The sequence below is a fragment of the Hypanus sabinus genome, chromosome 11, assembly GCF_030144855.1.
Source record: "Hypanus sabinus isolate sHypSab1 chromosome 11, sHypSab1.hap1, whole genome shotgun sequence".
Lineage (NCBI taxonomy): Eukaryota > Metazoa > Chordata > Chondrichthyes > Myliobatiformes > Dasyatidae > Hypanus > Hypanus sabinus.
In genome coordinates this window covers 87,822,074-87,835,927 of record NC_082716.1, presented here as the reverse complement: position 1 = coordinate 87,835,927, position 13,854 = coordinate 87,822,074, and the positions used below count along the sequence as shown (strand labels likewise).

The 13,854-nt window shown below is 41.2% G+C and overlaps 2 protein-coding genes across 3 annotated transcripts in view; one reads left to right on the top strand and one right to left on the bottom strand.

Moving 5' to 3' along the window:
• LOC132402175 (torsin-1A-interacting protein 2-like) overlaps nucleotides 1-13,854 on the top strand; it is a 98,773-nt gene that overhangs the window by 8,793 nt on the left and 76,126 nt on the right. For both annotated transcript variants that reach the window (XM_059984852.1, XM_059984853.1), the window contains exons 2-6: nucleotides 3,337-3,411; nucleotides 6,034-6,141; nucleotides 7,221-7,337; nucleotides 8,583-8,687; nucleotides 12,076-12,180. In XM_059984852.1, the coding sequence (XP_059840835.1) occupies nucleotides 3,337-3,411; nucleotides 6,034-6,141; nucleotides 7,221-7,337; nucleotides 8,583-8,687; nucleotides 12,076-12,180 (510 nt within the window). The remainder of the gene's footprint in view (nucleotides 1-3,336; nucleotides 3,412-6,033; nucleotides 6,142-7,220; nucleotides 7,338-8,582; nucleotides 8,688-12,075; nucleotides 12,181-13,854) is intronic.
• LOC132402176 (uncharacterized) overlaps nucleotides 1-13,854 on the bottom strand; it is a 56,364-nt gene that overhangs the window by 15,655 nt on the left and 26,855 nt on the right. The gene's annotated exons all lie outside the window — the stretch shown is intronic.

Here is a 13,854-nt window from a genome sequence, read left to right as displayed (position 1 = left end):
AATGGGAAGTGAATTTGTAAATCTGGCGGAAGGAAAGGATGTTGGGAATGGAGAGGGTGGAGCACCATGGGAAAGGTGTGGGATAGGTGGAAGGGAGGAAGCGCCAGGGCAGGGGTGGTGTGGGTGCAGACACACCCAGCCCTAAGACACCAGACAGGGTCAGTTGATTTCAAACAATTGGTTTACTGATCATTGCAGAATGTCTCTCTGGTACTTCCCTGCTCTCTCCCCTCTTCCCAACCATGTTTCCCCTCTCCCTGCCCCCTTTGCACTCTCAAACCACAATAGAGACCCATTATCGCAATCACGTGTATCATCACTCACATTGGTCGTGAAGTTTTTTTGTGTGGCAGCAGTACATAAAATTACTACAGTACTGTGCACGGTCTCAGGAACACTAGCTAACATATGTGTCAGTCTTTTGGACAGTACTGTATGCTTTTTTTTTGAAGTGGATGCATATATCCACTGACTTTCTTTAACCTTTTCAGTTCCCTCATCATAGAATTAAGTCTCTTGCCAGAAATAGGTTACCTTTGACAAATGTTTTCCTATTTTCCTGCTTTTCCAACTACAAAGTTGATTGGTGAAACTAAAAAATAAAGAAGAATGTTCTTAGAGTGAATAGTTAAGTCTGCATGGTGGTAGTGAAGATGGATTCAGTTTTGGTATATTGATAGGAAATACGATGTGGAGCCAAGGGCACTGGGTGGGAGAGTGTGTTAAGATGACTTGTTTTTGCAAAGAGCTGGTCAGACTTAACAGGCTGAATGGTACTCATCTGTGCTGTTACCATTCTTCGATTTTCATTTGGTTCTTAATGGAGTCATAGAAAAGAACAGCACAGAAACAGGCCCTTCAGCCCATCCAGTCCATGCTGAACTATTTAAACTGACTCCTCCCATCGACCTGCATAGGACCACAGCTCTCCACACTCCTACCATCCATGTACCTACCCAAACTTTTCTTAGATGTTGAAATCAAGCTCACATGCACCACCTGCATGGCAGCTCATCTCACACGCTCAATGTCCTCTGAGTGAAGAAATAGTGCCTCGTGTTCCCCTTAAACTTTTCACTTTTCACCTTTAACCCATGACTTCTAGTTGTCATCCCACCCAACATGGGAAAAGCCTGCTTGTATTTACCGTAGCTATACCCCTCATAATGGGCTAACATTAGCACTTAAATTTTTTAATAGAACGATTGATGATCTTTGACAATTGGCCTGCATTGTAGCTATTATAATTCTCTCCTGTACTTTGCTTTCCTGGTCAACAGAACCTTACTCCTGCTATTTATCATAAGATACACTTTATTCATCTACTTACTCCTTGTGTAAGCCAATACTTTTGCTTCTACTCCTATTAACTGTTTTGCCCTTTTCTAAATGACCAAGTTAGCTCCATTTTTGGGCACTGTGATGAGCTGCTCCTCGGCTATGTAACTTATCCATCAGTGATTTGAGTCTGATTCCAAAATTAGTTCAAACTGAACATCTATCTCTAATTTGGGCTTTGCTATTCGTACGAGGAAATACCTTCCCAAAAATGATCGCTGCGTTTATTTTATCAATTTGAACTTTGCTTTTTGTCTCACGTATGCTGAACTTGTGATCCATATTTATTGTAGCTGCCCTCCATTAGAACTTCTTGACTGCTTCCCTTTGAGATTACAGCATCAAGTTTATCCAGACTGCTCTTGTGGTATGTAGCAGTCTTGTGACCAAGACTTGAAATTTGGTCCAAGACCCTTTTTCAGTACTTGGAAGTAAGGGGGAAAGAAACAGATAAAATGGTGTGGGAGGGGAAGGAGGACTAGCCAGAAGGTGATTGACAAAGGCAGGTGGGTGGGAAAGTAAAGTGCTGGAGAGGAAGGAATCTGATAGGAGAGAAGAGTGGCCCATAGGAGGAAGGAGGGGCATCAGGGGGAGATGATAGGCAGGTGAAGAGAAGAGGTAAGAAGGCTGAATGGGGAATAGAAGAATAGGAAAAGGAGGAGGGAAGGAGAAATCGATGTTCCTGCCATCAGGATGGAGGCTACCTAGACGGAATATGAGGAGTTGCTGCTCCACCCTGAGAGTGGCCTCATCATGGCAGAAGAGGAGACAATGGACCAACATTTTGGAAACAGGAATTGGAATAGGAATTAAAATAGTTGGCCATCAGAAAATTCTGCTTTTGGCAGATAGAGCTGAGGTGCTCAACAAAGCCATCGCCCAATTATGTTGGGTCTCACCAATGTAGAGGGAGCCACATTGGGAGTACTGGATGCAATAGATGACCCCAACAGATTCACAGGAGAAGTGTTGCCTCACCTGGAAGGACTGTTTGGGGCCCTGAATGGAGGTGAGGGAGGACTTGCTGAGAACAAAACACTCCACCTCGGGGGGGGGGGGGGTCAGAGGGAATGGTGGAGACACGGCAGGTATTAGAGCTGGGAGAAGGAGAGTTGGTGGTGTTAGAGGAGGGGGGAGGGTTGGGCTATCCAAGGTAGGCAGGAGGAGAGGAAGATGGAGGCTCTGAGAACCCAAGGGGTGACAGGGGAGCCTGAGAGACCCAGGGTTGGAGAGTGGTGGTGGGGGGAGGGGAGCCTGGAGCGCAGCAGCAGTGAGGAAGTTCTCGGCCTAGAGCTGCTGGTGTCCGAGGTCAGAGCTAGAGGCCATATAGTTTGTGGTGTGACGGCACCTGGGGTGGTTGGAACAAGAGTTGGCTCATACAGCCATGGAAAGAACGTGCAAGCTCCACCCAGACGGCAGAGAGCTGCGCGGTAGGTAGCTTCTCTCTCTTTCTCTCTCTCTCTCTCTCTCTCTCTCTCTCTCTGTGTTGCTGGGCCATCATTCGGCCTTGCTCTTGCTGCCTTCAGACTGTTTAACTTTATCATAACAAAATGTAAAATAGCCACTTAGAGTCAATCAGTGAGGCAACATGATCACAAACATATCAGGCATGTAATATTTTTCTGTTAAGAAAACTACAGTGTCATTAAATTGGAGCCACTTTTCCAACAGAAGCACATCTTCCCTATTGGAAAGTGTGGCAAAGTATATTTTTCCGAGGTCCAAATTAATTTAATTTCAAAAGAGTTCTTCCTCATGCCCAATCTTTACCACCTAGAAGACGAGGTTTGCAATTGCATGGGAAAACCAAATGACAAATTGCTCCAACTTGGAAATAAATCTTAGTATACCTCCTGCAGTGGTTAAAGAAATGGCAGCCCATGTCCTGTGAGTAAAACAACATTTAAAGGTACATTGTCCTATTGTAATGAAGGGAATTATTTTACTTGGTAACTTTTTGTATGAATTAAAGTTAATTAATTATTGTCTTTATTTCAGAAAGCCCAGATGAAGAGTGTGGATACAACCAGCTGCCAAAGGAAATCTCGCAGGTGGAGCCCACTTCCGAGAACGGTAAAGTAGTGAGGAGATGTGTGTTTGTGAGGAACATGGTTCCAGTTGGATGTTGGACCCGTCATGTTTCAAGCTGTAAAGCAAAACTAAACACAAATACAAAGGCAGTAGTAACTGAAACATTAGAACATGCAGTGATGTAAGTGATGTAGAAGGAATTAAATATATTTGAATTACTAGAGAGTGACGAGTATGAATTGTATGTATTACTTTATATACAGTGCCTTGAAAAAGTATTCAGACCTTTTGTTCATATCATTTTTAAAAAATTTTTATTTTATTTTATTGAGATGCAGCGTGAAGTAGGCCCTTCAACCCTTCAAGCTGCACCACCCAGCAACTCCGATTTAATCCTAATCTAATCTCGGGACAATTTACAATTACCAATTAATTGACTAACCTGTTGGCCATGGTGGATTTAAAATATGGAAGAGATTGCCAAAATCAAATGAATCAAGGACAGTGAAGCAGATAGACCAATTGCCTTTGTTCTTACCATGAGGGAGGAGATGGAGGCTGCCATTTTATGAAGATACTGTATACTCCATTTTGTGAGTTAGTCGCTTGGCTTGATCAGTGTTTTAAAGTTGATGCAATGGTGCCTCAGAAAATCTGCTGAACTAGGGATCATTTTCAGATAAGTTATTTGTGAAGTGTTCTTTGGTTGGATATAACATGCAAGTTTTCGACTGTTGGGGTCTGAATCTGTTTTGTGTGATTCAAGCTAGTTGTTGAGTGAGAACAAAGAGCCATACATTACCAATTGTCACTTGCTGGGGAGAGGGCAATAGATGGATGTAGACTGGGAACAGAGGCAATATAAAGGTGTTAAAGGTCAGACATGTGACTTATAGCCGATGACACTGGAATATAACATTTGAATTGGTAAGGAATAATATTAAAGTGGACACTTTGATTGTGGTATTAGCGATACCTCTCTCAAGAGACCCACCATCGTAAGGAAGAACCCCCACACCAGGGGCTGGGAGGAAGAAGGATCGGTCATCTGGCCAACAAGAGATCTCCTAGTTCTATGTTGTAAATTGGAAAAGTGGTCTGAGTGAGTATTGGTACAAAGGAAACAGTAGAAGTCATGTTGTCAGTTGTGGCTTGGGGTCAACATAGTTGTTAATGTTGTTCGTGCAGAGACAATAAAGTGTGAGTTTTGATTACGCGAGTTGCATAGTGAGTTTCCTAATCTAGTTCTGTCGATGAACAGTCAGCAAACCGGTATGTCTTTGGACTGTGGGAGGAGATCTACGTGGTCACGGGGAGAACGTACGTTCCTTGCAGGCAGCGGCAGGGAAGTGTTGTGCATGCCACTCAATGGGTATTACACCCAAGGATTTTGATCAATTTCACTGTGAATTTTTAATTATGCATCTTATGCTCCTATTTTTACAGCAGAGCCCAAAAAACGGAAAATTATACAACATGAAAAACTAAAAATTCAAAAACTGAAATATCAGCAGTTCAAAAGTATTCACCCCTTTGCTCAGTACTTAGTTGAACCACTTCTCACAGCTATTACAGCCAGTAGTCTTTTGGATAAGTCTACCAACTTTGTACAGCATGATGGAGCAAGATTTGCCCATTCCTCCTTGAAAAATTGCTCAGGCTGTGCCAGGTTAGTTAGGGAGCGGCGGTGGACAGCAGTCTTGCGGTCTTGCCAGAGATATTCAATTGGGTTAAAGTCAGGACTCTGACTGGGCCACTCAAGGACATCAATTTCTTTATCTTAAGCCCTCCATGGTCGCTGTGGCACTGTGCTTTGGGTCACTGTCCTGCTGAAAGACGAACTTCCTCCCCAGTTTAAGCTTCCTGGCAGAGGCTGCCAGGTTTTTATCCAGGATCTCTCCGTATTTAGCAGCATTCATCTTCCCATCAATCCTAACCAGATTTCCAATTCCTGCTGCTGTAAAGCATCCCCGTAGCATACTTACCAGTAGGAATGGTGTTACCTGGCTGATGCACACTATTAATTTATGCCACATGTACTACTTAGGGTTGAGCCAGAAAATTCCACTTGTTTCATCTGACTACAAGATCTTTTCCCACATCTTTACAGTGTCTTCTAAGTGACACTTTGCAAAGTCTTTAAGGACAAGGACATGCTCTTTGTTTATTTAAGCCAAGGCTTTTTCCTTGCCACTCTTTCATAAATCCCCTTTTTGTGCCAGAGCTTAGAGATTATGGAGCATGAACTTCATCTCGAGTTGCAGCCACTGACTTCTGCAGTTCACTCAGAGTTGGCATCACAGTGGCCTCTGTTCCTGAATTGCTGAGTGTGTGCCCCACCCAGGGCATGTCCTCTTCCCATTTTTACTGTCAGGAAGGAGGTACAGAAGCCTGAAGGCTTACACTCAGCGATTCAGGAACAGCTTCTTCCCCTCTGCCAGGTGATTTCTAAATGGGTATCGAACCCACCAACACTACATCACTTCTTTATTATTTCTGTTTTGCACTATTTTTAATCTATGTAATATAATACATATTTACATTTACTTTGTTTCTTTCTACGTTATCATGCATTGCATTGTCCTGCTACTGCAACACTAACACATTTCATGACACAAGCTGGTGATAATAAACCTAATTCTGATTCTCTCTTTCCCCCATTAGAACCTGTCAGTGAGAAAGGGAGATGTGACAGTCTGCCAATGAGGGATGCACAAGACTCGGAGTGTTCCAAGGATCCAAAAGAGCTTCAAGTTGGGATAGAGAATGAAGGTAAAATGGAGAGGAGTTGCACGGCATTCCCTGTGTTGGGTCTAATGCATTGCTCTTGTCTATTCAGTTCTCATTTCATCAAAAATACTCCAGTATGGACTATGTGCTGTCTGATTCCTCACCAGATGCCATGTAGAGTCTGCAGCAGAGAAATGGGGCCCCATGTTTAATTCCGAGTTTCGTCAATCTCATTTGGGAGCAGGAAGAACATTCTCATCCATCCATTCCCTTTTTATGTCACCAAGCACAATTCTTTACAGTATTTATATTTACAGATGCCTGCCTTTACAGTATTACCTCGATGGAAGCACTCAACAATAAAGTTGTAGGCCTCATACTTGCTTCAGTGTGAGTCTCTGATCCTAGCTGCAAACTGCATCTGCTAAGCTATCATAAGTCTAGCCAGCAACTCTGCAAATGAGATAATACGTATCCTGTTTAATCACTTAATAAACAAACTCCGGTCAACATTACATGACTTTATGATTATAGATGGTGAAAGCAAGCTTACTGCTTTTCTGCTTCTGCCTGCTGATTTTGATTCATCTGTCTTTCTGGTTAATCAAATATGAACATCACAGATGCCTGTGCCCGGGCACTTTGATTCACTGCATGTGATATCAAGAATCAGCAGAGAGCCTTTGTTAAAATGAAGGATAGGGGTTCAGACAGCATCCCAGTTTTACCTGTGCCTCTAGAAGGCTGTTCCAGTGCAGTTGGAACACTGTCATTGTGGAGAATTGCTTGGTATGTCCTGTTCCCAAAGTGTTAGATTTACTCAACTCAGCTAATTACCATTCGGTCAGTCTGTTCTCAAACTTCAGCAGTCTGACAGAAGGTGTTGTTGACAGTATTTCAAGAGCCAGTTACTCACTAGTAACCTGCTATACACCATGCCTCATCACAGCTTTACCAAAAACACTGAACTCCAGATAGGATATGTTTAATTGTGTCTTTTTTTTTCACAGAGATTTCAACTTTCACTAAGCTTTTCCATTATTGCAAGTGTTTTTTTTTCCATTTTTGAAGAAGCTTTCTCGCTATTTGGTCACTGATGATTCTTATCTGTATTCCACCAGTTTCCTCAGAACCTCTGAATGGCAAAGAGAGATCTGATGAGAAGCCATTGGTTGATGAACAAGATTCAGAAAGTTCTGAGAATCCAAAGGAAATTGAAGTTGACGAGGATTATGAAGGTAAGATGGAGAGGAGCTGCAGGGCCAGTCTTTGAGCTCACATCTCCCATACCCCCATCTCAAAGTATAATCAGAAATACACTGGTATGAAGTCTGTGCTTTTCATTCCTCACCAGGAGTTCCACTTCGAGGAATATAGACATGTTTGATGCTGAGGTCTCTCTCAATCTCATTTTAAAACAGTGGATAGGAAGAGCAGGGAGGATATTCTCACCTTTTTTTCCACCAAGCAATTTGCACACTGCCATCTGGTTGAAAGTTACCTTTGATTAAAGTAATCATAATATATTACAGATGGGGAAATAATGAGAAAGCTTTAGCTGAAGATGATAGAAATTTTGATCATGCCACTGAATGTCACTAAAGCCAGGTAATTGGTTGATACGTGGTTCAGGGCTGTACTCTGTTATTTTCCATGAAGTTTAGCAATTTGGTAGAACATTTAATTGGCTTCAGAACTGCACCAATACTCTTTGTAGACACTACCTTCCTGCTGAGTTGTACAAGATTAACATACAAATTAGTGAAACAGTTTTGAACAGAGCTGGGAACTAATTCATATTACTGCTGTTTTATTGGGTGGGTTCCTGTGCTTGATTTACTAGTTGTCCAGCTGGTTGCATCTTCTTATTACAGAAGTCAAGCTCTGTTTTATGTTTATGTCCAGTTGACAATAAAGCTCCAGGCAGCTTTTCCATTCCCCTTCTTGGCTCCCCTCCTAGCCCTTCCTTTCCAACAGCTCATCACCTCCCACTGGTGCCATTCCTTCTATCACTTTCCACCTTCAGGCCCCTTACCTTTTCCACCTGTCACCTCCCAGCTTCTTACTTCAGCCCTCTTCCTCACCCACCCACTTTCCCCCTTAGCTGGCTTCGCTTATCACCTTCTAACCTGTACTCCTTTCTGTCCCCCACCTTCTTATTCTGGCTTCTATCCCCTTCCTTTCCGGTCCTGAAGAAGGGTCTGGGCCTGAAACACCAAATGTTTATTTCCCTCCATAGGTGCTGTCTGATCTGCTGAGTTCTTCCATCATTTTGTGTGGGTTGCTCTGGATTTCCAGCATCTGCAGAATCTTTTGTGTTCTTGAAAGGATCTTGACTAGAGTTCGGTCAGCAGTCATGTTTATGCAAAGGTTTTATATTTTCAGAGATTGTTCATTGTTACAAGTTGGCACCATTTTGATTAATAACATGTATGTATTTGGAATTGCACTAATCATTCTTAGTTTTATTTTTGCTTCCTCAGAACCCACAAATGAAAAATGGAGACAAGGTGAGATACCAACAAATGTGCAAGACTCAAATTGCTCCAAGGATCCAAAAGAAATAGACATTGAAGAAGAGAATAAAGGTAAAATGGAAACAGTACGGTTGCTCAATTGCCTGTGTTGGGCCAGATACACTGCTCCCACCACACACATGTGCATGCACACACCTATCTGTTGTATAATCAAAAATGCTGTTATGGATTTCGTACTTTGTCATACCTCACCAGATGCCTGTTCAGTTCTCAACAAAACATTGCAGACACATTAAACACTGAGAACTCTTTCAATCCAATTTGAAACCCAAGGTTTTGGAGAATAGGAAGGAAATTTTCTACCTATGCTTTGCCTTCCTACATGACCAGGCATATTTCAAGTTCTGTCTGTTTTTATCTGTGAGCAGATTCCACACAATGTTCCCAATATAAATTCTCAATGCAGACACGCAATTTACAGTTAAATCTCTAAAGTACTTATGGAATATTAAAGAATGGCAAATATTAGATGTGTTTGAGCAGGATAGTGAAAGCCTTTTGTCACTATGACCTATATCGTGCAGTTCTGTGATTAAGAGTGAGTTTCAGAAAGGCTTCAATACTGTTTATGGGATTATTTCATCACTGATAAGTGACAGATTTATCATACTCAACTACTTAAAATATGTTGAATGGAATTCGGATTGATTTCCAATCACCTGCTCTTATTCCAGATAGTTCCTGGGCCTCGTTCATCAATCTGCCGAAAAGTTGCATCATCTAAGTTTAAATTTTGCTTTCATGTCCGGAGAACCACAGAACTGTAGACTGCTTTTGATTCAGCTGATAGTTCTATTTATTTGATAACCAATCAGCTTCAAGATTCCTTCTGTGGTTTCATGGAAGTATGTTCAAGAACTAAGATCATCCAATGTGTCGTAATAATTTGCTAACCAGTCTTTTTGTCCTTGCTTCCCAATGTCTCCTCTTTGGATTATCACAAATTGTGCACAAAGGGATACAAAAAGACTTTTAAAAGCAAAAATGGTGAGAAGATGCAGATTAGTTTTTCATTTTAGTTTGACATCAGTGGTGGGTAAATTAATGGAAAGTATTCTTAGAGATAGTATTTATAATTATCTGGATAGACGGGATCTGATTAGAAGTAGCCAGTATGGATTTGTGCGTGGAAGGTCATGTTTGACAAACCTTATTGAATTTTTTGAAGAAGTTACGAGGAATGTTGACGAGGGTAAGGCAGTGGATGTAGTCTATATGGACTTCAGCAAAGCCTTTGACAAAGTTCCACATGGAAGGTTAGTTAAGAAGGTTCAGTCGTTAGGTATTAATGCTGGAGTAATAAAATGGATTCAACAGTGGCTAGATGGGAGATGCCAGAGAGTAGTGGTGGATAATTGTTTATCGGGATGGAGGCCGGTGACTAGCGGGGTGCCTCAGGGATCTGTTTTGGGCCCAATGTTGTTTGTAATATACATAAATGATCTGGATGATGGGGTGGTAAATTGGATTAGTAAGTATGCCGATGATACTAAGGTAGGAGGTGTTGTGGATAATGAGGTGGATTTTCAAAGCTTGCAGGGAGATTTATGCCAGTTAGAAGAATGGGCTGAACGTTGGCAGATGGAGTTTAATGCTGAGAAGTGTGAGGTTCTACATTTTGGCAGGAATAATCCAAATAGAACATACAGAGTAAATGGTAGGGCATTGAGGAATGCAGAGGAACAGAGAGATCTAGGAATAACAGTGCATAGTTCCCTGAAAGTGGAGTCTCATGTAGATAGGGTGGTGAAGAAGGCTTTTGGAACGCTGGCCTTTATAAATCAAAGCATTGAGTACAGAAGTTGGGATGTAATGCTAAAGTTGTACAAGGCATTGGTAAGGCCAAATTTGGAATATTGTGTGCAGTTCTGGTCACCGAATTATAGGAAAGATATCAATAAATTAGAGAGAGTGCAGAGACGATTTACTAGGATGTTACCTGGGTTTCAGCAATTAAGTTACAGGGAAAGGTTGAACAAGTTAGGTCTCTATTCATTGGAGCGTAGGTTGAGGGGGGATTTGATCGAGGTATTTAAAATTTTGAGAGGGATAGATAGAGTTGACGTGAACAGGCTGTTTCCATTGAGAGTAGGGGAGATTCAAACTAGAGGACATGATTTGAGAGTTAGGGGGCAGAAGTTTAAGGGAAACACGAGGGGGTATTTCTTTACTCAAAGAGTGATAGCTGTGTGGAATGAGCTTCCAGTAGAAGTAGTAGAGGCCAGTTCAGTTGTGTCATTTAAGGTAAAATTGGATAGGTATATGGACAGGAAAGGAGTGGAGGGTTATGGGCTGAGTGCGGGTAGGTGGGACTAGGTGAGATTAATGGTTCGGCACGGACTAGGAGGGCCAAGATGGCTTGTTTCCGTGCTGTGATTGTTATATGGTTATATGTTATATGGTTATATTTACATATATTTGAATAACATTCTCTGTGTTTTCTGTTTTGTGACTGGGGGCCTTGCAACATTCCAAATTCAAAAATGTAACTGGTACATTTTTTATGAGTTTCACCAGGTTGTGAAAATCTTCAGTTACTTTGCCTGATCTTATCAAAACCTAATACCTGCTGAAATCCTACAAACACATACTGCCTTATAGATTACCTTGTAGTTCCAGTTTGGAGAAGAATTCCAGTGGCTTGAGAATCACATTGGTGGGGCCCACTGGATGGCTGATTAGTGAAAAAGAAACATGGACAACTACGTCAACAGTTTTACTCTATTCTGGATCAATACTAATTCCAGTGCATCAACAGATAATGTCCCTCTTGTGTATTGGATTACTGAATACCTTTAACTATAAGTCAGCCTTTCAAAGAAACACGAAATGAAAGTAAGATTATTATCACACATTAAAGTGAGCTTGCTGTTTGTCTTAGTGCCAGCTTAATCTCTCTATTTTATAGACCTTCAACAAGAGAGCCCTCAACCAGGATTCTTCACTGGGCTTCGATTATATCCTGAAGAGTGGTCTCATTGAACAGGATCGTGCTGCATCAGCGTAGACATTGTCATAAATGTCTCTAAAACATTGTGGACACACATTCCAGTCTAGGCAGTATACTTTGAACCATTGCCCAATCAATTGCTAAGATGGAGCAACAGTGACAATTACAAGATAACTCCCAAAAGATAAATGTAGCTTGGCAACTTCAACATTAGTGTTCTTTTTGGCATTGGCAGGTATGCACTTGAATATTGCCACTTCGTAAGTCAACAATGACATCATATTCAGAATAACTTATGACTTGTGATAGCATAAATCTTGCCACACTTAATAGTGCAATGGTTCATATAGCCTTACAAACAAAAAAGTCATCCTTTCTGCCTTTACATTAGGACCTTGAAGCTGCAGACTCTTTGTTTTATTGGAAAAACTTCTCAATATTTGGTACACTCACTGATTTTTCTTGGCTATTTTTTTTGGGTTCTCTCAGAAGCCACTCCTGAAGACCACAGTGACAAGAAGCCAGTAAGAGATGTGGAAAGTTCACAATGTGATAAGAAGCCAGACCTAACACAGGATGAAAGAGCAAATTCAGGTAAAATGGAGAGAAGTTGCAGAGGCATACTTCTGTTGAGCCTGTTGTATTCATAACAACTCATTTCTCATTGAATTAAAAATGCTCCATTTTAGATTACACACCATTTGGTAAGCACAGTTCTCACTGGAAGAACTAAACACACATTTGCCATCCCGTGTGAATAAATAATTAAGGTCAACATATTCTGTTCTTGATCAGATGACTTTCAGTTTTAACAATGCAAGAATGTGACAGAGAATTTACTGAGAAAGCTCTGAGGTCCTCAGAATGATAGGCAAGTTTCAGCAGATAAGAATGAGTCTTTGGTCACAAATTCTAATGCTATCTAAGATCGGTTAACCTGTCAATACAAGCGCTGTACACTTAGCTTCAGTTGTACTTTTGTTTAAGCCAGTCTAAAATTAATGCCTTGCAGCAAATACATTCTACACAATATTAAAGGTTGTCAGCTATCTGCTAGTCTTTGCTTCTCCAATGTCCTCTCAATAGATTATCACACTGGCAAATTGCCCAAGCTTTGAGCAATGCAGCCTTCTTAAAATTGGAAGAGATCCTCAGAATAGATTCACCTTGAAGAAAATCATATCAGTAAAGAGTCAATCTCCCTAAAATCGTAGCACTCATTTGGCAATGAATTAAAACTTTCCTAAACAGTCTTGAGGAACAAAGCTATCAAGCTACACAAATTCTTTGAATAAAATTAGTGAATAAGGGCTATAAAATGTGTCCTGGACTTTGTGATTTGATCTACAAGACTCGTATAGCCTCAGGAATCTCTCTTTTCAAGTGGCAAGAAGTACAAAGAGTTCAATAATGAAGGATGCTTATTAAAGATGAATAAATAAGGGATTAGTACAAAGGATGATATAGTGGATGATGGTGGAGGAGGAGGACTGAAAAAAATTGGATGCCAAACGGAGACAGATTTGTATGTTGAAGGTTTGAGTTAGATAGGTCTGTACTGCTATGAAATATTCAGAGCACTTGAAGATTTGTTATAAAAAGAGAACACCACTGTCTCCAAATTATTCCCTCATTGTTATGGAACCTACTTCCTCAACAGCCTAATAAAACAGTGGCGAACTTGTGCCGTATTGATTACAGTGGTTTCCTATCTCTTCCATGTGGACAATTAGGAACAGACAATAAATGCAAGTTCATGTGAATGTCTAAACAGAAAAATGGGTAACTTATCTGAAAGTAGTTGATCAGATTGAAACATCAGTTTTTTTTATTGTGTGCAGGACTGGAAAACTGCATGATTAGAATTAACAAGAATTGGGCATCGATTTCTCGAACTTCTAGAAATTGCCCCCACCACTCCCCTTCAATATTTGCCATTTCATTCTCTCAACTTATCCTCTTACCATCCTATCGCCTCCCTCTGGTGCTTCTCCTTCGCTCTCTTCCGTGGTATTCTGTCCTCTTGCATCAGATTCCCCCTTCTCCAGCCCATTATCTCTTTCACCAATCAAATTCCCAGCTCTTTACTCCCCCCTCCGGGTTTCACCGATCACCTACTTCCTCCCGTCCCCCACCCTCTTACTCTGATTTCTCATCTCCTTTCCCCAATCACAATGAAGGGTGTTGGCCCAAGAGCTTGACTGTTTAGTCTTTTCCATAGATGCTGAATTCCTCTAGCATTTTCTGTGTATTACTTTGATTAGAATT